A 25,190-nucleotide genomic window follows, 5' to 3' on the forward strand; every position below is an offset into this window, starting at 1 on the left:
TGGTTTACACTGAATGTCCCGGACACACAAACTCTGTCCGTCCATCCATCCATCCATCCATCCATCCATCCATCCATCCATCCAATATATATATATATATATATACACACACTCTCACCTAAAGGATTATTAGGAACACCATACTAATACTGTGTTTGACCCCCTTTTGCCTTCAGAACTGCCTTAATTCTACGTGGCATTGATTCAACAAGGTGCTGAAAGCATTCTTTAGAAATGTTGGCCCATATTGATAGGATAGCATCTTGCAGTTGATGGAGATTTGTGGGATGCACATCCATGGCACGAAGCTTCCTTTCCACCACATCCCAAAGATGCTCTGTTGGGTTGAGATCTGGTGACTGTGGGGCCAATTTTAGTATAGTGAACTCATTGTCATGTTCAAGAAACCAATTTGAAATGATTCGAGCTTTGTGACATGGTGCATTATCCTGCTGGAAGTAGCCATCAGAGGATGGGTACATGGTGGCCATAAATGGATGGACATGGTCAGAAACAATGCTCAGGTAGGCCGTGGCATTTAAACGATGCCCAATTGGCACTAAGGGGCCTAAAGTGTGCCAAGAAAACATCCCCCACACCATTACACCACCACCACCAGCCTGCACAGTGGTAACAAGGTATGATGGATCCATGTTCTCATTCTGTTTACGCCAAATTCTGACTCTACCATCTGAATGTCTCGACAGAAATCGAGACTCATCAGACCAGGCAACATTTTTCCAGTCTTCAACTGTCCAATTTTGGTGAGCTCTTGCAAATTGTAGCCTCTTTTTCCTATTTGTAGTGGAGATGAGTGGTACCCGGTGGGGTCTTCTGCTGTTGTAGCCCATCCGCCTCAAGGTTGTGCATGTTGTGGCTTCACAAATGCTTTGCTGCATACCTCGGTTGTAACGAGTGGATATTTCAGGTAAAGTTGCTCTTCTGTCAGCTTGAATCAGTCGGCCCATTCTCCTCTGACCTCTAGCATCAACAAGGCATTTTCGCCCACAGGACTGCCGCATACTGGATGTTTTTCCCTTTTCACACCATTCTTTGTAAACCCTAGAAATGGTTGTGCGTGAAAATCCCAGTAACTGAGCAGATTGAGAAATACTCAGACCGGCCCGTCTGGCACCAACAACCATGCCACGCCCAAAATTGCTTAAATCACCTTTCCCATTCTGACATTCAGTTTGGAGTTCAGGAGATTGTCTTGACCAGGACCACACCCCTAAATGCATTGAAGCAACTGCCATGTGATTGGTTGATTAGATAATTGCATTAATGAGAAATTGAACAGGTGTTCCTAATAATCCTTTAGGTGAGTGTGTATGTGTATATATATATATATACTTTATTTTCTTTTTGATATTTCTGTATTGTTTTTTATTTTATTTGTTTTTTTATTTTTTATTTTTTTGTCTTGTTGCTGTTTTGTATTGTTGTGCATTGAAAGCTGCTGTCATCAAGACAAATTCCTTGTATGTGTAAGCATACTTGGCAATAAAGCTGATTCTGATTCTTCTGATAACTATCGGTATATATTTTCTCCGATCACTTATAGTTCCAAAAAGCAACTTTTGGCACAGACTAATTGGTAAAAACAATCTATCGGTCTGCCACTAATAATTTAAAGTTGTAAATATCCTTATCTGGTATTTGTATATGACCAGAAGGGTTATGGAAAAATCATGGAAATTCATAGGCCAAAAGTGGGAACACTGAAATGTTTCCATAGTCTTTCATACATTTCAACTGTGGTTCATTGTTTTTTTTTGTTTGTTTTTTTTTTCTCTACCCTTTTTCTCCCCAATTTGGAATTCCCAATGCGCTCTAAGTCCTTGTGGTGGCGTAGTGACTCGCCTCAATCCGGGTGGCGGAGGATGAATCTCAGCTGCCTCAGTTGACAAATCTGGAGTTGTCTCCACCGTGGAGACATAGCGTGTGTGGAGGCTCGCGTTATTCTCTGTGGCATCTACGCACAACTCACCACGCACCCCACCAACAGAGACCATGAAGAGGTTAACCCAACGTGTCTTTACCCACCCTAGCAACCGGGCCAATTGGGTCGCTCAGGAGACCTGGCTGGAGTCACTCACCACACCCTGGATTCGAACGTGCGACTCCTGGGGTGGTAGTCAGCGTCTTTACTTGACGATTTACCCAGGCCCCTGTGGTTCATTGTTAATGTCATGGTAACATAATGTAATTTGTAATGATCTGATTTTGTTTCTGATTCTACCTGTTGTCATGGAGACCATAGGGCCATGTGGCCGTTATAATGTGCAGTTTGGAAAGGAGAGTGTGACTCAACAATCCTCTCATCCAGACTGTGAACTCTCTCTGAACAGACCTTTAATCACTGTAATTGTCTGATGTAGACGTCAAACTAAAACATGCTCTGATTGTTTTAATGAATAACTAAACTTCACATACTGATATGAATTCACTCATGAAGTATGGAGAAGGTTTGTAGGTTTTTTTTTTTCTTCTTTACAGTATGTGAGGAAATTGACTATGGAGCAATGTTTTAATTAAACTTAATTGTTTAAACCTATTTAGTAGTTGTCGACCAAAATGGGTTTTTCATTTGCCAATGCTGATGTGTGTATATAGAAACCGTTGTGGCCAAGGGCCAATATAATCCAGAAGTATATAAAATGCATATACATTTATATATATCTTTTGACAAGGTTGCTGGTTTATTTTGCCATTTGCAAATTGGGAGTAAACACTTCTGTTAATCTGGCAAGTGGAATGTTTATAGGCTGATGTCGTTAATGTAAAAATGTCAAAATATTGGCCAATTAATTGAGCTGGCTGATTTATCACTACTATTAAGTCACCAGGAAGGTAATTTAAGAACACATTGTAGTTTATCATTGGCATGAAAAAGCAAATGGAGAAATTTGATTTTGGTGTTATTTTGCTCCGTGTACAGATGAGAAGGTTGTGGATTATATTCAGGAGATCCAGATGAAGCCCGAAGATTTTGACCGAGTGAAGGTGATCGGTAGAGGAGCATTCGGAGAAGTTCAGCTGGTGAGACGTGTGTGTGTGTGTGTGTGTGTGTGTGTGTGTGTGTGTGTGTGTGTGTGTGTGTGTGTGTGTGTGTGTGTGTGTGTGAGAGAGATTGAGAAAATATCAGGATTAGACATGCACTTTTAGGTGTTTACCTTTGAATAAAGGAAAAGTTCACAGAAAAATTAGAATTGTCTCGTCATTTACTCACCCTTATGCCATTTTAAACTTGTATGACTTTCTTTCTTATGCGAAACACAATCAAATATATTTTGCAATGCAAGTCAAGGGGGTCCAACACCTTCAAGCTCCAAAAAAGAACATAAAGGTAATACGTACGACTCAGATTATTTAATCCATGTCTTCTGAATCGATACGATCAGTTTTGGGTGAGAACAGATACAAATGTGAAATTGCCATCTTAATTACACTTTCTCACGCACAAGATTTATAGTGTATACAAATTTGTGATGGCATAAAGATTAAATATATTTAGTGCTGTTTAATGTTAACCGCAGTTAACACATTTACCTCATTTGATATTCCAACTATTTAATTCTGTCTGATTTCACACAACCTGTAGCTTGTTTATCAGTAAATTATGTAGAAAGACTAAAATTATTTATAAATCAAACCCAAATGGGACTTGTATCAAGAGTAAAGACTTTTTAAGTGTAATTTAATTATCATCAAAGCAACAAATTGGTTGAACTAAAGCTGGAGTCACCGAAGCAGACTGTAAACAATTTGATTTTGGCCGAGGGTATCACACTTACCGACCGTTTTGCTAAGATCTGGCACTCTTCAGTCGGAGACACACTTGCCGATTTTTATTTATTTATTTATTTATTTTATTTATTTATTTTTTTCTTCTCTCCGTTTCCTGTTACTTGGAGCTCGGCAAAATAAGAGCAGGAGTACCGCTTCAAGTTAAATAATTGAAATAGACTGATTTAGGATGCGATTCATGGAGTAACTTTACCTTGTGAATGTGTGTGAGTATTTATCCATGGATGTCCATTTAAAAGAAGTATGTCCATATGCAGCTTTCAGTTAATCATTTATTTATGTTCAACAAAAACAGACTGTTCTGCCTCAACTTTCTGATTTTATTAGTCATTTTTGTGTAGAAAAACTGCAGAAAAACACTTTGACAGAATCACTATTACAATCTGCGTTTGTGATGATGTGCATTGTGAGTGTGATTGCTAATGAAAACGTTCAGATGAACACGATGTCTTGTCGGTTCTTTAGTAAAAGAAGCTCACTAGTAACTTGACTGCAAAAGTTCACCCTGCAAAAAATTACAGAATATTTTTTTTCTATCAATTATGATGTTCTTTTCTAGTTCTCCCATTAACTCAGCAGGGAGTCCTGACGGTCAAGGAATTAACAACCTCCCGCTGGTAGATGCTAATGCACGTTCTGTCACTCACCTACTGGCTGCCAATTATGTAAATAAAGGTTACGCTTGAAAATCAGTGGAAAGACTGGCTAGTGTGATGCCGGCTTAATGTTACCGAATGCATTAAAGCTAGATGCAATACAATTTTAATGCAAAATGGGATTTATCATTTTAACCACAAAAAATCATGAGATTATTTGCAATAAAAAAATTTTTGTATTAAGTGCTGCCACTCTACATGTCTGTATGGATGTGCAGATGTAGTGAAGACTGCAGACAGTGCTGTCTTTTTTGTTAAATTGGTCTTTGTGTATTTGTGTACGTCAGATATATAAAAGAAGTGGAGACTGCATGTAGTTTTGTATTGTGTAGTTTATCCGGATGTGTGTTTGTGACAGACAGAGGAGAGATGCAGTGGGATGCGTCTGGACAAGCTTGCAGACACAAACAACATGATTACCCAGTATTCTCCTCTGTCAGTTTTCTGTCATGGGCTGTGTAGGTGTGTTATGCTTAAAGCACAGGGTTTTAAATGTGGCTTGTCTGTGTGAAAGGCAAAATGCCTCGGCGAGCATGTTTATTTGTTGTATTTTTACATTTTTGGGAGGGAGTGAGGCACAAGGCCTGCCAAGTAGAAAATTTGGTTTCTGTGTGTTAAGCTTTGTTCCCATTGACAGCGACTTGCAACGACAAAGCAACCGGAATTCATTCATTTTCAGTGATCGGTGGCACAAAAGCAATGAAACCATTGGCAACAAGATGTGGCTGTGTCCAGTGACAAGTCCAACATTATGCAAATGAGCAGTGACAGGATGCAGCAAAAACCAATGACAGTGTAGAGAGTGGAGAATATGTGAGAATTAGGTAGGCACAATGGAGAAGTAATATTACAATGAGCAGTTTCACTGTTTTAAATTATTTGTAGGATATAATAATAATAATAATAATAAAAATGATCCATGAAAAAACATGTCAGAAATTGTCATATTCTGAATTAGTTTGATTCGTGCATGGATAATAATATATCTTGATTATTTATAAGATTATGCATGGCTGCATTATATTATATTACGCCTTTCTATAGATTAACATTTTGAATCAAATTAATTACATGATATGCAGATTATTAATCACAATTAATTGCAAATCAATATTTAAGGCTCCAAAGTAAAGATAATTTAGTATATACAAATTTAAATAATTATTAATATAATAATACATTATAAGTAATATTATAATGCAGATGGTTCAAATACATTACAGCATGTACATAAATTGTGTCAGCAGACCTGGAAAGCAATTAGACGATACAAAAAGTGGCTTTAAAAATCAATATTGTTGGTTTTATTTGTATGTCATTGAACATAACCCTATTACTGGCCTAATTCTGTGTGCTATTTTTAATTGTTGGTCTGTGTATTCATGCGTCAGACAGAGACTTTTGGAGCATCTCGGTTTGGATGCATCACATCTTGCATCATAAAGCACTGTGTTTTTAGGATGTTGTTTTAAGTTAAAAGGATAGTTCACTCAATTTTAATTGTCATCATTTGCTCGCCGTCATGCAATCACAGATGTGTGTGAATTTCTTTCTTCAGCAGAACACAAAGATTTTTAGAAAAATATCTAATCACTGTCAGTCCTTTAAAAGCAAGTGAATGGTGGCCAGAAATCTGAAGGTCCAAAGAGGTTTTATCTTTTATCTTTGTTTGTGTTTTGCTAGAGAAAGATAGTCATACACATTTGAAATGTCATGAGGGTGAGTAAATTATGAGAGAATTTTTGGATGTACTCTGCCTTCAAATGTAGTTTGAAACTTTGAAAAATGCGTCTCAAGATCCCTGCGTTCTGTTGTACTCAGTCCAATTGTCTTTGAGCGCAAAAGCGCTCGAATTGCTCGGATGGTAGGAAAATGCTTTATTACGGAACAAGTCGGGCATAATAAAAAAAAAAAAAAAAAAAGTCTTATTTTTTTATATAATTAATCATAATAAATTAACGGTGCAAGAAAGCGTATTCCTTGTCAACGCCTATAAGTGACCAACAGAACGATCACCTGGTGACCTTAGCAATTCAATTGGTGTCAGTGTGAACTGGGCTTTAGCAATGAATTCGGGTGTCTCAGAAGTTGTGATGTAGTTTGAATTTTTTTGTTTTTTGTGTGTGTAGGTGAGGCATAAGGCCTCTCAGAAGGTGTATGCAATGAAGGTGCTAAACAAGTTTGAAATGATCAAACGCTCAGATTCAGCCTTCTTCTGGGAGGAGCGTGACATCATGGCCTTTGCAGACAGCCCATGGGTCGTACAGGTGAGATTTGCGGATATCAGCATGAACATGTTCACATCTCACAGGCTTTGGAGGAAACGACTTTAATTTCTGTGTGAACTATTCCTTTAAATAGATACAGCAGATTTTGTAACTGTTTTTTTTTTTTTCACCCACACTTTTTCCTTTCCCTTGATTCCCTCTCTTATGGCCACCGCTCCCTTTTGCCCGTCAGCTGTGCTGTGCGTTCCAGGATGACCGCTCTCTTTATATGGCAATGGAATACATGCCAGGAGGAGATCTTGTTAATCTCACAAGCACGTACGATGTACCAGAGAAGTGGGCAAAGTTCTACACGGCTGAGGTTGTGTTGGCTCTGGACGCCATTCACTCTATGGGCTTCATTCATCGAGACGTCAAACCAGACAACATGCTGCTGGACCGCTATGGACACCTCAAACTCGCAGACTTTGGGACTTGCATGAAAATGGATGCGGTAAGGGAAATATAACCCACAATATATCAATAGCAATTGTGATAAATTCAAAAACTGAAATGCTGTTGAACATTTATTGCAGAAGTTTGCATAAATATGTACACATACAAAGAGCTCCTGTCTAAGAAAAAGGAACTGATGCCAGAGACATAGTATTGCATGGCAGCAAACCTGCATATTTTTCTGTTGAATACGATGTAAAGAAATTAAAAGCAGCTAATTACATTGTGATTTCCATGTAAAGTTTGGATTAGAACATTTGTGTTCTGATGGTGTTATATACAGTATAAGGTCATGAGTTTGATGTCGGGTGTGCCCAAATACATTTCCAACTTCATGCACAGTTATTTTTGAGCCTTGCCTGGGTGTAATTGGATAGTAAATACCTTCAGTGCATTCCAGTTCTTGTCCAAACTCGACATCAGGACTTGACGGACCAAGAACGACTCGACCCTCCTCTCATTCCTTAACTCAGTACTTTGTTGAAGCACCTTTGGCAGGGATTACAGCAAGAAATTTTGGGTATGATGCGACAAGCTTTGCACACCTGAATTTGGGGATTTTCTACCATTCTTCTCTGCAGATCCTCTGAAGCTCTGACAGGTTAGATCGACAGCCATTTTCAGGTCTCTACAGAAATGTTCAATTGGGTTCAAGTCCAGGCTCTGGCTGGGCCACTCAAGGACATTCACAGAGTTGTCCTTAAGCCAATCTTGCATTGTCTTTGCTGTGTGCTTAAGGTCATTGTCCTGTTGGAAGGTGAACCTTCGGCCCAGTCTGAGGTCCTGAGTGCTCTGGACCTGGTTTTTATTAAGGATATCTCTGTATTTTACTGCTAAAAAACACCCCCACAGCATGATGCTACCACCACCACCATGCTTCACCGTTTGAAGGGTATTGCGTAGGTGATGAGCGGTTTCCTGGTTTACTCCAGACACGATGCTTGGATTTGAGGCCAAACAGTTCAATCTTTGTTTCATCAGACCAGAGAATCTTGTTTCTGTCTGCGAGTCCTTTAGGTGTTTTTTATGTGTCTTGCCCTGTGGAGAGGCTTCCGTCTGGCCACTCTGCCATAAAGCCCAGATTGGTGGAGTGTTGCAGTGATGGTTGTTCTTCTGCAAGTTTCCCCGTCACCACACATGATCACTGGAGCTCAAACATAGTGGCCATTGGGTTCTTGGCCACCTCTCTTACTAAGGCCCTTCTCCCCAATTGCTCAGTTTGTCTGGGTGGCCAGCTCTAGGAGGATTCCTGGTTGTTCCAAGCTGCTTCCATTTAAAAATGATGGAGGCCACTGTGCTCTTGGGAACCTTCAATACAGCCAAAAAATTTTTGTAGCCTTCCCCAGGTCTGTGCCTTGACACAATCCTGTCTCTGAGCTCTGAAGGCAGTTCCTTAGACCTCATGGCTTGGTTTTTGCTCTGATATGCCTTTCCAAATCATGTGCAATCAATTGAATTTGCCACAGGTTGACCAAAGTGTAGACACATCTCAAAGATGATCAAGAGAAATGGGATGCACCTAAGCTAAATTTCAAGTGTCATAGCAAAGGGTCTGAATACTTATGTCAATGTGATATTTCAGTTTTTTTTGCAAAGTTATCAAAAATCTTTTTTTTTGTATATATGTGTTTTTATATTGATTGACATCAATAAATAATTTAAAGCTTTTGAGTTTAAGGCTGCAACATAACAAAATGTTAATACTTTCTGAACAGACTGTACATATAATATGTGGTTATTATTGACCATTAACTGTAAGATCTCGTTGTGACCCAATGGTTTATGTTGTGACAGGTTTGATTAATTTCTTATGCTACCACCATTGCACTTTTAAACTAGACACAAACAGGGGATGTTCCAGGGGAACTGTCCCTGTGGTTAATGTACTCACAGAATGACAATGTAATTCAAATAGTAAATGTGCTATGAGCTGCAGACTTGTGATGTTGGTATCAGTTTTGTCATTTGAATATGTTCCTCATTAAACTCCTGTTCTGATGAAGTAGAGATCTTCCCCCTCAATTTCCAGATCTGTTGACTTCTCTTTCGTCTAGTGCCACGAACAAGCCATTGTGCCATCTAGAGTCGATATGCAGCACTACAAGCTGAGAATATAAAGTTGTTTATTAGAGTTGAATGCATGGTCAAATCAGGTTAATTTCAAAAACAATATTGATGTGACATTAATATGTAAGGTGCTTTTGGAAACATTTAATTGTGCTGCTTGAATTATGTTGCTGTGGACTTTACCCTTAACAGAAAGTAGAATTCAGGGATTTCTCCTATTGATTGATTGTTTGATTGATTACAGACGGGGATGGTTCACTGTGACACTGCAGTCGGGACCCCTGATTATATCTCACCAGAGGTTCTCAAGTCTCAAGGAGGGGATGGTTACTATGGACGCGAGTGTGACTGGTGGTCAGTTGGAGTCTTTATTTACGAGATGCTAGTAGGTGAGTCAGGAGTATAAGTGTGAGTTTTTCTGTTAAGTATGGGTTTATGGTATTATTTATTTAACAGGCTAAATGGCTTTGTGGTTTGTGTGAATTAAGGTGATACACCGTTCTATGCTGATTCTCTGGTGGGGACCTACAGTAAGATTATGGATCATAAGAACTCCCTGAACTTCCCTGATGATGTCGACATCTCACAAGAAGCAAAGAACATCATTTGTGCCTTTCTGACTGACAGGTGAGCTTATAAAGGCATACATGCATTCATGCACGTGCAGATAGAGATACAGTGGGCTCTAAATTTCTGAGATTGAAAAACAATTTATTTTAACCTGGAGTAAAAGAATAAAAAGTAAAAAAATATAGTTACTGTATGATGTTGAAATATATAAGATTTTCAGTCACTTAATAGTTGTAAGATTGTAACATTGACCTTGTTTACATCTTTGTATTAAAGGTCAGATTTCCTTGCTTCCATTGAAGCACACAAGATGGATAATCAGGTTTTGCACAAACTTGTGGAATTTGTGCCAACTCAAGTGCATGCTGTAATTAAAGCAAAGGCTCTACCAAATTCTAATAAATTCTGACTCGCACAAAATTATTTTTTGCTGACAACATAATTAGTCATTCAAAAATAAATAAATGAGAAAATACCACTTTCTACCTGCACAAGAGTTCTCAGACTCATCTTTTTTTAGAATTCACACCAGTTTTACAGTGTGTATTTGTGTCTGTGGATGTGTTCCATTTCATAGAGGGGTTCGCCTGGGTCGTTGTGGCATAGAAGAAATTAAAAGACATCCTTTCTTCAAAAACGACCAGTGGACATTCAGCACCATTAGAGAGAGTGAGTAAAACACACACCTCATATTCCAAGTGTTTGCCAACTGGTGTTAAACCAAAGAGATCTCAACAGGATGTTAACATTTCTGAGCAATGAGAACTCTGCTGTTATACAGTGTATGCACCTAGTATATAGTAAATCTTGCTGTTTTTTCATTCTTACTCTAGCTGCTGCCCCTGTGGTTCCAGAGTTGAGCAGTGACATAGACACCAGTAATTTCGATGAGATAGAAGATGATAAAGGAGAAGTGGAGACCTTTCCAACTCCCAAAGCCTTCGTTGGCAATCAGCTGCCCTTTGTGGGCTTCACCTACTTTAAAGAAGACCAGTAAGATTATTCTACATTCCTCCCAGAACACTATTAACACAGTGAAAAGATGATGGATGAATGGATGGATTCACCTTATTGATCCCATAAGTGACATTAAGGAAATGTGCTGCTATATGCTAGTTTTTTGTTTATCCTGTGTATTTTGTCATAGATTATCGGATATGTGTTTGTTGCAGGTTGTTGAATGATGTTAACAGTTCAGCAATGAAAAATGATCATCCCACATCCAGCAAGATAGAGGTACGACACAAGTACACACCATACGGATTTAAATTATTTGATCTATGCTTAAAAAGATAGTTCGCCCAAAAATGAAAATTCCCTCGACATTTACTCACCCTCATGCATCCCAAATGTGTATGACTTTCTTTGTTTTGCTGAACACAAAGATTTTTAGAAGAATATTTCAGCTCTGTAGGTCCATACAATTCAAGTGAATGGTGACCAGAACTTTGAAGGTACACAAATCACATAAAGGTAGCATAAAAGTAAACCAAACAACTCCAGTGGTTGAATCTATGTCTTTAGAAGTGATACGATATGTGTGGGTGAGAAACAAATCAATATTTAGTCCTTTTTTTTTTACTATAAATCTCCACTTTCGCTTTCACTTATTTTTGGGGGGTAATTCGCTTACTTTGTGCATATCGTCAATTACTGGGCAGGGAGGAGAATTTATAGTAAAACATGACTTAAATATTTATCTTCTTCTCACCCACATCTATCACATTGCTTCTTAAGACATAGTTTTAATCACTGGAGTCGTGTGGGTGACTTTTATGCTGCCTTTATTTGCTTTTTGAACCTTCAAAGTTCTGGCCACCATTAACTTGCATTGTATGGACCAACAAAGCTATGATATTCTTCTAAAAACCTTCGTTTCTGCTCAGCAGAAGAAAAAGTCATTCACATCTGGGATGGCATGACGGTGACTATATCATGAGAAAATTAATTTTGAGTGAACTATCCCTTTAAGTCTCTTTAGAGACTGGATTTCATGTTATGAGCTGTTACATAATACTATATACAAAAGTCCCTCAGTTGACCGGTTAAAGGCTTCATATCAGACTCTGAAAACAACTGAAGCTGTTGTAACATCAGAAATAAACTGATTAGTTGTTCTTAACATCTGTTTACTTCCTTGTAACTGTTCTTTTCTTTCTTGTTTTCCCCACAGGACAATTTAGCTGTAAGTGCTACTACTCTCTCTCTCTCTTCTTAATACACCATATCACACCATTTTTATTTTAGAGTAGGTTTAATTTTACTGGGGTTTACCCACTTCAATCAGCTCACGTTCGCGCACACACACACACACACACCCACACCCTAGAGCCCTGCTCAGATAGTTCTGCTAAATACATAATGTTTGATTAAGAGATTAATAGTTTGAGTGCAGAAGTTCACTTGTTTAAAGAAATTAATGTTTCAACTGGCTGTGGTAATCTCCTGTGAGGATATTAGAGTTATTTATTATGTGTTATTTTCCGCTCAGCTGCAGAAGAAACTTCACTCTCTGGAAGAGCAGCTTAGTAATGAAATGCAGGCCAAAGATGAAATGGAGCAAAAATACAGAAGCAACTTCAGCCGCCTGGAAAAGGTTGCCAAAGATCTGGATGAAGAGGTGAGTATTACACCTCCGCCCCTAAACTGCCTTTTCTGTGGTGGAAATGCGTGGAATGGTTCAAGAATTTGCACCAGCCCCGAGCCATGTTGTGGAAAAGGGGAAACGCTCTTAAAAGGGAACCATCCATTTTAAAATATGTGTTTGCATATGTGTTTGTAGATAAATAGCAGAAAAGCATTGGAGACCTCTCTGAGACAGCTGGAGAGAGAGAAAGCCCTGCTGCAGCACAAGAGCGTAGAGAGTCACCGCAGAGCCGAGAGTGAAGCTGACCGCAAACGCTGCCTAGAGAATGAAGTGAGCAGCCTGAGAGATCAACTGGATGAAATGAAGAAGAAAAACCAGAACTCGCACATCTCTAACGAGAAGAACATCCACCTGCAGAAACAGGTGTGTTTGAGTGTGGAATGTGACATCACATCTTGGACACACTGCAGACATCTCTACATCATTCAGACCAGAAAAAAATGTCAGGCAGATTATCTGAGCTGGTTTATCCTTTATTATTTTTTTAAGACACCAGATTGCCTTCATCAGTTTGATTGAATGGATTTATTAGCGCTTAAACTTTTTCACACCCAGAAATTTCATGAGATTCACAAATTACTATGGCTTAAAAGAAGGTGTTAATTATTGTTAAACTGCTGTTAAAGATCTTTGAAGGAAGGAGTTTTTTGGTTTTGTTGGTTAGCACAAAGCTTGAAATAGAGAGAACTTCATGATCTGTTGAAATTCTGGCATGAAAAACAAGCGCAACAATATTTTAAAACAAATAATGCATCTCTGCCCTATTAAACGAAATCTGAAATATTACTGCAGTGATCTGTTATTTTTCATTCAGACGCTAATATATAATATTTGTGAATATTTTATACTTCTGAACTTTTAGTCGCAACAGGCCTTGAGTCAGATCAGTGCAGTTAAATGCAAAAGTCTGTTACTTGAACTTGGATGCACATAATTGCAGGGACAATCTTCCAGGAACAACATGTGGTGAAGTGTCTTGCTCAATTGCGTGATGTATGATCTAATTCAAGTTCATGGATTGTTGTGCCTGGAATCAGAACTGGGATCCTTAACAGTTTTGTTTACAACTTGTGTCTCTCTCTCTCTGGCAGCTTGATGAGGCAAATGCATTGCTGCGAGCAGAGTCTGATGCGGCCGCACGTCTGCGGAAAACTCAGTCGGAGAGCTCTAAACAGCTGCAGCAGCTGGATGCTCACGTGAGGGAACTGCAGGATAAATACTGCATGCTGGAGAACAGCAAGCTCACACTGGAGAGGGAGAACATCAGCCTGCAGGCCGCACTGGACTCAGAGAAACGTGAGCACACACAGGGATCTGAGACCATCTCTGATTTGCAGGGTAAGACTACTATGAACATCTCTCTTTGCCTTAACAGTGTTTCATGCATCGCACAAGACTCTTCCCTAAATGATATCATATTTTATCCAAGTTGTGAGCTTGTGGCCTGAATTGGATGTGATGAGATCAAAACAGAGGGTACCAAATAATGCTAAGACAAAGCATCTTTATTTACCTTATCTTCACTGGCTGCATAGGAAAAACTAAAATAAAGCGTGACTAGTTTTGACCGATTCACAAACAAATGACTCCAGTGTGCCAGTGCCTCTTTGGACCTGAAGCAGTATTCAAGGTTCAGACTTAACAATATTTCCACATTCCCTATCTGTTTGTAGCACGAATCTCTGGTTTGGAGAAAGAAGTGAAACAAGTGAGGCAAGCCCTGTCTAAAGCTGAGACAGAGAAGAGGCAACTTCAGGAGAAACTCACAGACCTGGAGAAGGTAAACAAACACACACTCATTTCCATTGTTGTAGAGACATTCCAGACGTTATTTCGAGCATACATTGGATGCCTGTACATCTTCAAATTCAAACATAATTTCTTTCCTCTCAGGGCACGTTAATCATAATTTAAGTCCAGTCACGCATTCTAAAGGGGAATATTTTGCACAAAATGGAAAAACTAACGGGTGTGACATAATTTTGAACTTACTGGCCAAAATTAAGGTCAGCACAAAACTTACTGTAATACTGCATTTTGGCTGCTAAACACCTTACTGCCATTGGTCCTCATCACTAGGTGTGACCTGGAGCTCCACCTACTTTTTGCAAATTTTGTTTATGTTCTTTAGTCAGTCAAAATCGGTCAACATGAACACACCGGCATGTAGAGTAATTAGCGAGCTGGTGCAAACTTGCCTATAGCTGGATGCTATACAATTCATGCTAAAATGTATTAGTCTACAAAAGGAATCAAATCTACTCAAATACTCTTAAGTGCCCATTCACTGTTTAAAATGTTGCTTCGCCCATGTGCCATATTCAGCCGAAAGTCATTCACACATCTGCCTAAAGTAAGACGTCATTATTCTGCTCATTATCAATCTTCCATACACCCATCTTTGCAGTAGTATCCGTGTCATAAATTACAATAACAGAGTGTAACTGGTGCATAGCATGAATTCAGAATGTAAACCTGACAAATTACACATTATCTTCTTCAAATATATTACTTGAAATCATCTTTGAGTGGTTAAATGGCTTCTTTTACTGATCTCATGTAAATTATACTCCTAGAATGAGGAATATAGTCATTGATGACATATTATGTCACATTAGTTGATGTTTTACATGTGATCTTGTGCTTCCTCATATTTGCTCCTCCAAACGCCTGCCTCAGCAGCATGTCCGGTATCTGAATGTTCGCAAACAGTATGTGTTTTCTAAGCTGTTTCGAGCTTCTTTTTGGCTGTGAGCGAAGAACGAAGAAGCCCTTCGCCGTGAGTATGCCAGGCCCTTAATTTTCCTCTCCCTCTTTGTGACTGTCCAATAGGAGAAGAGCAATAAGGAGATTGACATGACCTATAAGCTGAAGGTGTTGCAGCAGGGTTTGGAGCAGGAGGAGGCAGCACACAAGGCAACAAAAGCGCGACTTGCCGACAAGAACAAGATCAGCGAATCCATTGAAGGAGCAAAGTCTGAGGCTGTGAAGGGTATGAGATATTACATTTTATGCATTTAGTACATGTTTAGTACTTGTTAACATGTTACTGGCCAAAGAAAGAGACAGTTTTGTCTCACATTTGGTGCTTGTGAATGTTAAAGGAATGTTCCGGGTTTCAAACAAGTGAAAACAATTGTGGCATAATGTTGATAACCACAAAAATGTATTTCGACTCGTTCCTCCTTTTCTTTAAAAAAATGGAAGTGAATAGGGACCAATATTTTTACATTAAAATACTCACTTTTTCAAAAGTATAACCACAAGACATAAATTAAATCCATGTAAACATGATTTTAGTGTGATAAAATCACTTGCAAACCTTTTCCGTGTAAAGTTATTGCCAATTTTACAACATTACCATGCAGATATAATGTCAACAAACACTAAAACGATTGTAAAGTGATTATTAAAATGACTTTACTGCTCAAATAATACACAAGTGCTTTTATGAAATTAGAAGCTTCAAATATCTGTGTTTAAACCCTCAAAAAATTGACCACGTTCACTTCCATTGTAAGTGTCTCACTGTAACCCAGATTTTTGCTTTTTTTAAAGAAATGGAGGAATGAGTTGAAATAATTTTTTGTGGTAAACATTATGCCACAAATGCTGTCGATTTAGCTTAAATTGTATTGAACCCAGAACATTAATTTTGAACCCTGTCTTTGTATAGATCTAGAACAGAAGCTACAGGAGGAACGTTCTTCTAAGCAGCGTGTGGAAAACAGGGTGTTAGAACTGGAGAAGAAAAGCTCCATGCTTGACTGCGACTACAAACAGTCACTGCAGAAACTCGAGGAACTGCGACGACACAAGGAGAGACTCACTGAAGAGGTGTGTATCATGTGTGCGTGCTTAACACTGTTTAATGTTTGTTCTTTAATTACACATTCTCTGTCATTCTTCTGTAGGTGAAGAATCTGACTCTGAAGATTGAGCAGGAAGTTCAGAAACGCAGTTTGACTCAGAATGACCTGAAGGTGCAGAGCCAGCAGCTCAGCGTTCTGCGGACATCGGAAAAACAACTCAAACAAGAGACCAACCATCTGCTAGACATCAAAAGGAGCATGGAGAAACAGAACATGGAACTGCGCAAGTATGCAACACGTGAACACATACATATGCATTCGTGTAACATTCATTACCATATAACAAACCTGTATCTTCAGTAGTGCTGCACGATTAATCATATCGCAATCGCGATGTCAGCCTGTGCGAATATGATGGCAAATGCTGCGATTTTATTAAATAAATAAGTGCATGTGTGGACGTGACAGCCCATTCTCTCTGAGAGCTGTTTGCCCATTTTCTACACCGCTATTAAAAAGATGACCAGTCAGTCTCAGTTTAGGGAGTGGCACGTGTGGTCATTTGAGTTTCCGGTGTTCAGCATGGAAATCAAGTGAAGGTGGATGCTGACCAGACCGACACTGAACTGGATCACAGCTTGGCGATATGTCTTTATTTCATCAATAATTAAAGTTAATATAATACGGGAGTGTGACATGTAAATAAACACAAACTCCAAAATCGTCATTCTCGGTGCGGTCAGAGCCACTTCAACCAGTCGCGGAAGAGACCCAGTCTGCAGCTTGCAACGCGTTGCATCATTGATGAGATCATCATAAGATCAATCTTATGTGAAAAATAACAGTAAATTACAACAACAATAAAATGTGTGTGTGTTTGTTTGTGTGTGCATATATATATACATATATATAAATAATATATTAGGGCTGTCGATTTAACGCGTTGTTAACGTGCGATTCATTTTACAAAAAATTTACGCATTTAATCGCAATGCTTTCCTGAGAGATTCACGCTTGTAGTAACACCTGTTTACTCCAGAGGGCAGTAAGTGAAATTTCAGCTGTGTGAGCAATGCACAGTTTATTACAGTGAACAAAACATATATATTTAACTTGACACAGTGACCTAAACATTTTACTTTTATGACGCAACACACCCGAGACGTGACGCAAACATATCTGACGCAGGTCGTATGGTCTTTACCTCACAAATATTTAATTACCAACAAGGTTAAGGAGGTGTGCTTTAAACTGTTACACCGTTTTTACCCAGACAATCATTATTTAAGAAACATGCTCCCTTAAATAGATCCACTTTGCTCCTTCTGTAATGCTGTAGATTAATCTGTCCCTCACGTTTTTTGGGAATGTGTCCACGCTGTAGTGTTTTGGAGAAAATGTTGTTTGTTTGTACGTACCTCTAATTTAACTTGTTTTTCTTTGCTTTATAAAGACGTTTTATTTGGTTTTCACAGTTTTTATAACTTAAGTTAATATTTTCTGATTAATCTGTTTATTTTTCTTGCCAAGTTGTTTTATACATACGTGTACATTTATGTCTATAAAGCCCCTATTTGCACTTTTTTGTAAAGACTTAAAATATTATTTAAATACTCTTTGTACCTCAAACAATTCCAAAGCATTGAAAACCATTGCACTATGTAATGAATATAATGTCTTGGCATGATTGTAAAATATATCTGTAGTATTGTAGATACTATGTGTACCCCTGGCTTGTTTCTAAAAAAAATTAAAAAAATGTCTGACGCAGGTGTACATTGACGGGTCCTTAAACAGGCCCTCATAATAAATCTCCAACTGATTGACAAATTCACTTGTGAAATGGATTGCTGTGAACCGTATGCCAATGATTGACTTATGATCAATAATATGGTAATAAACAATACATTACAGCCGCATTTTGAATGGTCTTATCCATGATCAACTCTTCTGCCACAAGAATGTAATGCATTTTAATTATAAATATTTGAATATATGAATATTTTTTATTTATATATAATATTATATATATATATATATATATATATATATATATATATATATTTCATCATTATATATTGAATTATTGTTATATGAGGGGCTTTCTCAGCAAATATTTGTATATGTGATTAATCGATTAATTAATCGGGACACCATGTAATTAATTTGATTAAAAAATGTAATCGATTGACAGCCCTAATATATATATATATATATATATATATATATATATATATATACATATATATATACATATATATATATATATATATATACACAACAACAACAGTTTTAGTGGTTTGGGCGAACCACACTTTTATATCCAGTTTCCTTTTCAAAAGAGTTTATACAAAGTTCATGTTACATCTTGCTTGAATGTCCCTGTTTGTTTGGACAATCGTTCATATTTATTGTTCTACTTTATTCAGGTGTAATATTGAGAAAATAAGTTTGCAGTAATGCAAAGATATTTAATTTTGTAAATATTTTCATTTGAAAACACTGTGCATTTATATTTGTTGTTGCTTGTTTGTTTGTTTGAGTTGAAAAATACACATTTCAGCATTATCAGTAATCTATCTGTGCATTTTCCTTGATAACCAAGCAAGTTGACTCATGATACCATTTGTTTATTATATCGTAATCGCATATCGCAATATTAACCTCAATAATCACAATATGAAATTTTCCCCAAATCATGCAGCCCTAATTTTCAGTGTGTGCGTGAGAACCATCTTTATTCCTTTTTTCCAAAAAATGTAAATTGCTTGTATGTTGAATAATGAATATACACTTCTAATATAGTTTTCCATCTTCTGTGTGTGTAGGGAGCGTCAGGACTCTGATGGACAGATGAAAGAATTGCAGGATCAGTTGGAGGCAGAGCAGTATTTCTCTGTAAGAGCTCCAAACTTAAACTCCTGTAACAAATCAAAAACACTTTTAAGATCTAAAGAGACTCTCTCTCTCTCTCGCTCTCTCTCTCTCTCTCTCCCTCACACACACACACACACACACACAAGACTCTGTATAAGACACAGGTGCGGGAGCTGAAGGAAGAGTGTGAAGAGAAGAATAAACTCTATAAAGACATGCAGCAGAGTCTACAGGAGCTACAGGAGGAGAGGTGAGATGTGTGTGCATGCATGTATATGTGTGTCCATGGTCATGGAAATTTGAGGGAATTAAAACGGTGACTTTCAGGTCTGAAAAAGTTATGGAAATAATTAAAAAGGTGCAATATGTAATATATTTACTGTACTAAAGCATAACATTATCATAATATGTTATCAGAGATTTAGGAAACATGCTAAGTTGAAATACTGGCTTATCCCAATAGTGTTTTGACACCACGGGTTGCCAGATTTGAAACAAGTTAGTGGGCAAACACAGCACGCTGCAGCCATGGGAGCCAGCAATACATCTAGATAACATTGACAGAGTTATAAAGAAATCCACATGAGCTGGTTTATAAATGGCAAACAATAAAAACATTGCAAACGTATACATTTAGCTGATCAATTAGTGTAAGGCTCGTCGCTTGCCATTGTCAGTTTGCTCGTTCCCGTTGCGTGTCCTCAACCTGGCAACACGTGAGCTTCAAGTCTGGGGAGGGGGGGGGGAGACAACTCTCTCCAATATTTAGAATTTGGTCTGCAGTAACCATTTTAAATGCTTGATGTCATTGCTACATATTGCTCCTTTAAAAAGTCAATCAAAATTTTTTCATATGAATTTCTCTGAATTCTCTCTCTCTCTTTCTCAGGGATTCTCTTGCGGCTCAGTTGGAGATAACACTTACGAAAGCTGACTCTGAGCAGCTGGCACGCTCTATTGCGGAGGAGCAGTATTCTGACCTGGAGAAGGAGAAGATCATGAAGGAGCTGGAGATCAAAGAGATGATGGCCAGACACAGGCAGGAGCTTGCTGAAAAAGATACCACCATCACCTTAGTGAGTTACATGCCACTTCTAGTACCAGCTCTTAGCTAATGTTGCAGAGACCACGTTTAGGGGGCTTTCACACTTGGTTCGATTGCCTGTTCCGAACCCGAGTTCGATTGCTCCCCCCTCCCCCCTGCCCCCGATGGACTGTGTTCACATTATATATTTGTATCCGAACCGCGGTACGCTTGCGTCATCAAGCTGCAGCTGGTGCGTAATCGTGTTGCTTGATAACCGCGAAATGAAAAGGCGTCAAAATTCAATGAATAGACTTGCTCGGTTCACATTTGTTGTTCTTTTTTTTAACCTTTGGTTTTGTTTTCAACATCAAGATACAGAAACACACTTGCGAAATCGTAAAATACTGAAATCGTTCAAAAGACAGCGGGCTGTCCGCCGAAGACAATTTTTGCGAAGGCAAGCAGAAATCATCTCTCTGCTTGCAGTGCGTGTGCGTCAATCCCGCTTTTCGTCAAGGTAAGTGTATACACACGCACGCACGAAAGTAAACTCTTTCCGCTCATTTTGAAAGTGACGCGTGTGAGACTGACGACCACATTATACGTCATCAATAGCGGTTCACTTCCGCGGTTTGGTTCGATTGCGTTCATATCTGCAGCGAACCGTACTGGAGTTCACATGAACCGTACCCCAGACCACCTTTTTAAGCGGACCCGAGTACGGTTTGCGGGTGTGCACCCGAGTTCGGAAGACAGCGTTCACATCATCCAAACGAACCGAACTCTGACGTCATTCGAACCGGGGTGCGCACCAAAAGTGCTAGTGTGAAAGCCCCCTTAGTCTATTGGTATTAATTTAGATGAGAACTTGGTGATGTTTTTGAGTCTGTATTATTCTGTCTCCTGTACAGTTAGAGGAAGCTAATCGCACATTAACTACTGATGTGGCGAACCTGGCCAATGAGAAGGAAGAACACAACAACAAGCTAAAAGAGGCACAAGACTGTGAGTTTCACAGATGTTTGAGACCACTAGTGAAATTTTGGTGGCAATTTAGTTGAAAACTGGAATTAAAAAATTTACATGAATTTCTTGACCTTATATTGTTTTGTCTTTATTTAATGTCATAATGTTAGGGCAATTCTAAAACTCCCATTACATTTTGAATCACAAATTTTTTATGTGGTCTCAGGCTTTTGGACCCCACTGTATGTCCAATCACAACCCCCATATAATCCATAGCAACTCATGATAATCAGATGAAACCTGTTGGTGATTTTGCTAAAACTCCTGTTTCTAAGTGAATAACAGCATTCACATTCACGGTGAAGTTACTGTGGTTTATTGTGCCTATTATTACTGATTTTCTTTTTCTTTTCAGACCTGCAAAATCTGAAGAATGAAGAGCAGTCCATTACGCAAGTAAAACTTGCCCTTGAGAAACAGCTGCAGTCAGAGAGAACTCTCAAAACACAGGTACACCATACTATGGCAAGCATGAAGTCATTGAAACTAGGGCTGAAATGATTAGTCGAAGTTATCAGCAATAAAAAAATTGTGGGGAAAAAATTAAGTTGTCGAATATTCCTTTGATGTCATTTAACGGAACATGAGATCATATGAAACTCTAATGATGGCGCACGAGAGGAAGAAAACAGCTCAGTCCAGATGCACTATAACATTTACAAACAGCTTCAGGTTATGTAGATTGCAAAGGATGAGGGAATTATACAAAAATACCAAATAGGAAAATACAGAAGCACTTTATTTGTGGGATAAGGGTTCCACAATATTGCCCACCTATTTCCTGGCAACCGTAACCTTAAAGATGCTGAAACTGTCATCCATACTTTCATACCTCTCGTTTAGTTTATTGTTATTCTTTGTTTGCAGGTTCACCCACTAAAGCACTTCACCACTTACAACTTGTGCAAATCTGTGAATCTCTTGCACATAATAAGAAATCAGCTCACATCACTCCTATCCTTCACAAACTGTACTGTCGCATACAGTTCAAAATTCTTGTTTTAGCCTGTAAGGCCTTTCATGGATTAGCACTCTCATATTTGACAGAACCAATGCATCCTTATTTTCCCATCTGCACTCTTAGATCTAGTTCTGGAAACGTGCTTGTCATACCTAAGTTTAGACTGTCTAATGTTTGTGGTAGGGCTTTCAGTATTACTGCACCAAAGCTTTGGAAAAATTGCCCCAAAACCTTCGTGAATCTACATCGCTCCCGACCTTTAAGATTTGAGTTTCTCAAGTCATGTATTTAAACTATGTTTTTCTCTCTGATTGTTCTTCAAACAATTATTATCTCTGTATTGTATTGTACATGTCTCCATTTTCATGTTTTTATATTTTATGCTTGTTAGATTGCTTGCTTACTTGCTTAAAACTACTTTGTATGTTGATCTCTGTTTTTGTCCTTGAAATGCACTATAAAAACATTATTATTATCATTATAAGTGGAGCCGGAGATGCCGCTCCGTTTAAGCAAGACTTGCTTTAGCGTCTTTAAAGCAAACACCCCGGCATTACATCTTTAATGCAGTTATATTTAATGCATTATAGCTTTACTAAAGTCCAAAAAATAAGGAAGCAGATCATGTAAATAACTGCAAACTCCAAAACTGTAATTTCTCTGTGCGGTCAGTGCCTGTTCTATGAGTTGCGCAAAGTATCTCGATATAAATGGGAGAGATTGAAACTGCACCCGGCTGATGCACACCCAGTCGCAGGGATGCTCGTCCCTCAAGCGTGCACGCTTAATGCAGCTAGATTATATAACGTGATGCTCGTGACTATATGTGTCACTGGGCATTTCTTATTGTGAAGAAAATTGGCAATACGCAGCTTTATTAATGAGAGAGAGTTTGTTTTTTGTGAGTTAAATATGGATTGAAGTGAAAAGAAAGGTGAGAGAGGTTAGTCTTCGCCCCATTATACACTGCAACAAAATACATTTTTGATTCGGTTTGGCTTGTTTTCCAATATAAAATCTAAAACTCCTTTAAAATAATGTACATTTTCTTTAGCAGGTATTCTGCAGAAGGAAAAATTGTTTCTGAGAATGTTGAATATAATATAAAAAATACTAATATTTTAAAATATCTTAAAATCCTTTAAAACAAAAAGATGCATTCACCTGAGAAGATGAATATAAGATATTTAGAATTGCTTTTAGAGAATAGATGTTGAATATAAGTATATTTTGTCTTTACTGCACTCGCAGAAGAATAACCAAGTGAAAAAATACACTTGGATACAAAATACACTTAAAGCAAGTCTAAAAACCTTCTATGTTGCTTCTCAAGTAAATGTATCTTGTTTTAAGAATTTTAGACCATTTTAAATGGAAAAGACAAAAACTCTTTATAGCAATAGTGTTTTTTTTACAGTAAATGTTTTACTGATTTAATCTTAATAAAAAGTATCTTTTCCTTTAATTCATTGAATGTCATTTAGAGGTATTTTTAAAAGATGATTTTCTCATTATTGTTAGTAAGCACATTTAATGCAACCTTTTAAGTCAGGGCACAAGCTGAAAAATCGATTAATCGTTGCAATAATCGCCGAATAGTCGAATAATCATTCTAATAATTGTTAGGTCAATTGTCAAAATAATTGTTAGTTGCAACCGTAATTGACACAAATTTTTCCATTTGGCAATTCTATTGGTCAATTTAAGTATGTTATTTCCAATATTTTCTCAGTTTTCACTGTTTTATTCAGGCCGTGAACAAGTTGGCAGAGATTATGAACAGGAAGGAGGTCCGTGGCGGCGGCAGTCGTCGTGGAAATGATACAGATGTGAGGAGAAAGGAGAAAGAGAACAGGAAGTTGCAGCTGGAGCTTCGTTCAGAGAGGGAGAAACTCAACAGCACCATCGTCAAATACCAGAGAGAAATCAATGACATGCAAGCGGTATGATCACTAATCACTATTCCCGTAGATCTAGTGGAATTTCTTTTGCTACAGTACCCAGATTATACATTGGACATCAAGTGTACCATAATAGACCATGAATATCAAGTGAATTTAATACCATAATTGTTATGGTACGAAATTAAATTTGATAGGTATCTTACGCATCCAATTCACTGCACAAAACACTGTGGTCGGCAACCATGTTTATCACTTTTTATGATACTTCTATGGTGAGTTTTCATAATTTTGGCAGCTTGGAAGGTCCCTGATCCCCATCCACTTTCACTTGTTGCAGATTCATTTGTATTTAATATGGCCTGGGTCATATTTTCTTTTACCTTGCATAGTCCCCGTGGGGACCCGGGGTAGAATAGGTCCCTAGCACCCCCTTGCTGATCGTAAGAGGCGACAAATGGGGCAACTTGTATGCCGTGAGTTGTGACTCGTGTCAGTGGAGGAAGAGATCCTGGTGCTTGAGGATTTTGGCCTGCTGCGGCCGCCATATATCCAACACATCACTTTGGCTCCTACTTCATTCAGACGAGAGGTTGGAATGGCCCATTCCAATCAATCGGCTTGTCAGGATTTGCCCTGGACTTGGTTCAGAATTACAACCAACTATTTAGTTTTCACCTCTTCCAGAAGGCACTGGCGTAGGGTCAATTGAGTAGTATAAATCTTGTATTTATATGCTCAAGTATATCATTTCTCTATCCGTGGTGTGCATCCGGTGGATTCCCACGGCACTGTACATCCCCTTGTAGGACTCCGAGGTGGGTGAGGAGCAGAGATGATTAATTTATTCTTTCTAAACATGGCAAATAAACAAAATACCAAAAAACGGATACTGGAACAAGACTTGGAAGTCGAACTAACCACTAACCTTTTTTCTTCAAAAGAAGGAAGTTGGCAAAGATTTATTTTACTTGAGTCTCTATCAGTTGACAGCCCTCTCACTAAACTGTCTCCTTTTGCTATTCAGAAAGGAATCACAGGAATAGCAGGAACAGTCAAGGATATTAAAAAGCTGCGATCGGGACAAATTTTGGTGGAGTGCTTCGGAAAGCA

The 25,190-nt window shown here is 38.3% G+C and overlaps 1 protein-coding gene across 1 annotated transcript in view; it reads left to right on the plus strand.

Annotated features, from left to right (window-relative positions):
• The window catches only part of LOC127660553 (rho-associated protein kinase 2-like), a 64,560-nt gene that overhangs the window by 23,839 nt on the left and 15,531 nt on the right, over positions 1–25,190 (plus strand). The window contains exons 3-24 of the mRNA XM_052150872.1: positions 2,942–3,042; positions 6,596–6,733; positions 6,927–7,187; positions 9,501–9,645; positions 9,745–9,883; positions 10,404–10,495; positions 10,660–10,819; positions 10,999–11,062; positions 12,000–12,011; positions 12,318–12,446; positions 12,609–12,836; positions 13,565–13,811; positions 14,147–14,253; positions 15,306–15,465; positions 16,150–16,310; positions 16,388–16,572; positions 19,114–19,183; positions 19,309–19,412; positions 20,052–20,238; positions 21,101–21,194; positions 21,571–21,665; positions 23,928–24,119. Coding sequence (XP_052006832.1) covers positions 2,942–3,042; positions 6,596–6,733; positions 6,927–7,187; positions 9,501–9,645; positions 9,745–9,883; positions 10,404–10,495; positions 10,660–10,819; positions 10,999–11,062; positions 12,000–12,011; positions 12,318–12,446; positions 12,609–12,836; positions 13,565–13,811; positions 14,147–14,253; positions 15,306–15,465; positions 16,150–16,310; positions 16,388–16,572; positions 19,114–19,183; positions 19,309–19,412; positions 20,052–20,238; positions 21,101–21,194; positions 21,571–21,665; positions 23,928–24,119 — 3,071 coding nt within the window. The remainder of the gene's footprint in view (positions 1–2,941; positions 3,043–6,595; positions 6,734–6,926; positions 7,188–9,500; positions 9,646–9,744; positions 9,884–10,403; positions 10,496–10,659; positions 10,820–10,998; positions 11,063–11,999; positions 12,012–12,317; positions 12,447–12,608; positions 12,837–13,564; positions 13,812–14,146; positions 14,254–15,305; positions 15,466–16,149; positions 16,311–16,387; positions 16,573–19,113; positions 19,184–19,308; positions 19,413–20,051; positions 20,239–21,100; positions 21,195–21,570; positions 21,666–23,927; positions 24,120–25,190) is intronic.

The sequence above is a fragment of the Xyrauchen texanus genome, chromosome 20 (genome assembly GCF_025860055.1).
Source record: "Xyrauchen texanus isolate HMW12.3.18 chromosome 20, RBS_HiC_50CHRs, whole genome shotgun sequence".
Taxonomy (NCBI): domain Eukaryota; kingdom Metazoa; phylum Chordata; class Actinopteri; order Cypriniformes; family Catostomidae; genus Xyrauchen; species Xyrauchen texanus.